The 3195-nt window shown below is 38.2% G+C and overlaps 1 protein-coding gene across 1 annotated transcript in view; it reads right to left on the bottom strand.

Moving 5' to 3' along the window:
* Window positions 1-492: 492 nt before the first annotated feature.
* The window catches only part of CCN2 (cellular communication network factor 2), a 3907-nt gene continuing 1204 nt past the window's right edge, over window positions 493-3195 (bottom strand). The window contains exons 3-5 of the mRNA XM_075597336.1: window positions 2772-3023; window positions 2183-2394; window positions 493-1880 (exon numbers count right to left, since the gene is read on the bottom strand). Coding sequence (XP_075453451.1) covers window positions 1584-1880; window positions 2183-2394; window positions 2772-3023 — 761 coding nt within the window. The 3' untranslated portion in view covers window positions 493-1583. The remainder of the gene's footprint in view (window positions 1881-2182; window positions 2395-2771; window positions 3024-3195) is intronic.

Here is a 3195-nt window from a genome sequence, read left to right on the forward strand (position 1 = left end):
GTACATTTTAAGGACCAATATAGCTACATAAAATATATAAATGGCTGAGAGGTAGGTATTACTTCAATCCTACAGGGAAGATCTAACAAAGTCCTGCATACAAGTCAGTATGAGCTTTTCTCCCCTTAGGAAGAAAGCCGTTTAGGAGCTGAAACATTTTCCTTGGTTTTATCATGGTTTGTATTGGGCAGTTATTTTTCAGGCTACATTTCATACACCTACTCCAAATATGAAAAGTATTTTATTTCCATATGCTGTGAACAAAATTCATCATTTTAATGCACCATGATTTTTTGTATTTTAGCATAGTGTTGGACAAATTCTGTACATGTGTTCATGAGTGTCTGGAATTTGATTTGTGAAATCATAGTTGTAATGTGTCTGTTTAAAGCAATTTACCTTGTGGTCTGAACAAACATTCTTCAGCAAAGTCTAGACAAGCTTATTAGTTTTAGCACAGTGGATGGAATGAAAGTAAAAACACAGATCATATATATAAAAAATAAAATATTTTATTTTTCATCTAGAAAAGTGCAAACATGTAACTTTTGGTCACACTTCTCAACATATAATAAACTGTTGAAAAAAAGAACAGTCATGGTCAAAGGAAGAAACAAATGCTCCCCTGTTAAATGTTTAATGTCACACCCTGATACGTCATGATTCAGTGACACTGAACATTTAACAGGGGTTCTGTCTGGAAACCTTGGTCAGTGTCAGAATATCCACTCATTGGTTATTTGTTCATTAAAGGTCAGATAATACAATGATTCTAATACAATCAACGCTGCCTGATGACTCATTACATATAGAAGAGAACAACTCATATTTAACAAGCAGTCAGTTGACTGTCCCTCTCTGGAACTGAGCCGAATTTCCATTTGAATATCTATTTCATGCTTTGAATGCTGTCAGACAAGCATTAGAAACTACTTATCGAGAACCAAAAAAATAAAACAGGTTAACATCAAAAATATCAAAGCATTTTAAAAATGAAGAACAGGAACAACATTGTTTAAGTTAATTTAGATAACTGTACAAAAAATATATACATTATGTACAATAACAATAAAAAGCAAGGTTGCAGCACGCAAAACGACATACCGCAAACTTTCCAGTCTTGTAACAGACATAGTTTTGATTCCATTCATTAACTGTATTTAGGGGTTGCTAAAAGAGAGCTGTCCCAATAGGACAACTTTATTTAGCACCTTAAGGTAGCCAGGGTATAAACTCCAGCTGTCACTGACAGTGCCAGTTCATCATATATATAGAAATATTAAGAGCTTTTTTTCAGGTTGCATGACTGGGTGCAACATACATCACCACACTCAGTGAATTCTGCCAGATGACAGTGTGTTGGTGCATACAGTTTAATTACATTGCACCCAGCACAGCTGCTGTGGCCTGGTTCGTCTCATTTTCTTCAAACCAATGGCTGGGGTCATTCGACAATTAAGTCTTAGGAACAAAGACTTTCTTTTAAACAGACTTAAATATTTCTTGTGCTACACAATTATGTTTATCAATGAGATGCAAAGTCATTTCAAGTTAAAGAGTCTTTTAAGTGTGATTGTGTGGCTCTATGCCATGTCCCCATACATCTTCCTGTAGTATGTGGACTCGAAGATGTCATTGTCTCCTGGGCAGTTGTAGTGGCATGCACATGTCTTGATGAACATCATCCTCTTCTTCATGACCTCACCGTCGGGGCATTTGAACTCCACGGGAAGGGTGGCTGTTCTGTGAGGGGTACAGCATCTGCCATCAGTGCAGACCCCACAAAACTTGGCTCTGTAGGTTTTTACACTGGTGCAGCCAGAGAGCTCGAACTTGATAGGTTTAGAAATTTTAGGAGTACGGATGCACTTTTTTCCTTTCTGTAATAAAAAGAAAAACAAAACAGCTATATTAGTTTTTTTATACTTTGATGCTACGTACGGTAGATGGGTAGAATGGATTTATACTAAAGAACGTATCATTATACAGCGCACTAACATTACACAGTGTTTTGAAGGATTTATTTATACTTCTACTTGCACAGCCTTACATAATGTAATAGCTGCCAATGCCATACGTCTTGTGCATATCAAAATAATAAATGTGTCTTTCTCATTTTAAAAGCATTGTTGTGATCTCTGAACCCTGACTTGTTAGCTTCTGTAAACTACACACTATTTACCTTAATGGTTTCCTCGAGGTCGGCTTCACACGGTCTGACCATGCAGAGTCTGCTCTGTTTTTCCAGCCTGCAATGCTCATTGTCATTGGTGACTCTGGTAGAGATGCCCATGCCACAAGTCTTTGAGCAAGCGCTCCATTCAGTGGTCTGCACCAGACAGTTAGCACGGATCAGTGAAGGGTCAGGACCATAGGTCTCTTCCAGTCTGAAAGCTGTGGAGGAAAATTAACAAAACATTAGATCCCAATTCAAAAGCACCATTACTGCTGTACTTCAGATGCACATTTACAGTAAGCGTAGCCTAGTTATTCAGGAACTATCCTTACATATACAAGATTAACTCTTGCATTAAATATATAGGGCACTGAACAATAAAGGGTTCAAAGTAGTATTAATCTCTACATATACTTAGTATAACACTGTGACACAGCATGATATGATTGGGGTTAAAATATGTACAAATAGCAACACATTTTGTACCACACATCTTTTACTTTTACATAGAGTGACTTTTCACTGAATTAAATGAAGCAGCCTTGCTATTCAGGTACAAAAAGCAACGTTTGGCTAAAGATCAGGAAGGACTTACCAGGCAGAGCAGGTCCAACCATGGTCTGTTCTTTGGGCTGATCGCAGACCCATTCCTCGCAGCACTTGCCGGACAGTTTCACCCTTCGTGGGAAGGGGCAGTCGGGACTGGGCAGAAGGATATCCACGCCGCAGAGTGGGACACATCCCACACCCGCATCCAAACAGGTGCAGTGGTACTTGCAGCTGCTCTGGAAAGACTCTCCACTTCTATACACCATTCCTCCAAACACACAGGGGGCACCTTCTCTAGCTAAAAATAAACACATAACAACATTAGGATTCATATCAAAGTTAAAATAAACAGACCCACCTACTACTAGTTCTATATGAGGTCTAACAATGCTACAGGTATGCAAAAAATCTAAATAATATGTGCATGTAAAATATTTAAAAACAGGCTAACTGTATGTTAACACGTCCAT

Source organism: Ascaphus truei, chromosome 4 (genome assembly GCF_040206685.1).
Source record: "Ascaphus truei isolate aAscTru1 chromosome 4, aAscTru1.hap1, whole genome shotgun sequence".
Taxonomy (NCBI): Eukaryota; Metazoa; Chordata; class Amphibia; order Anura; family Ascaphidae; genus Ascaphus; species Ascaphus truei.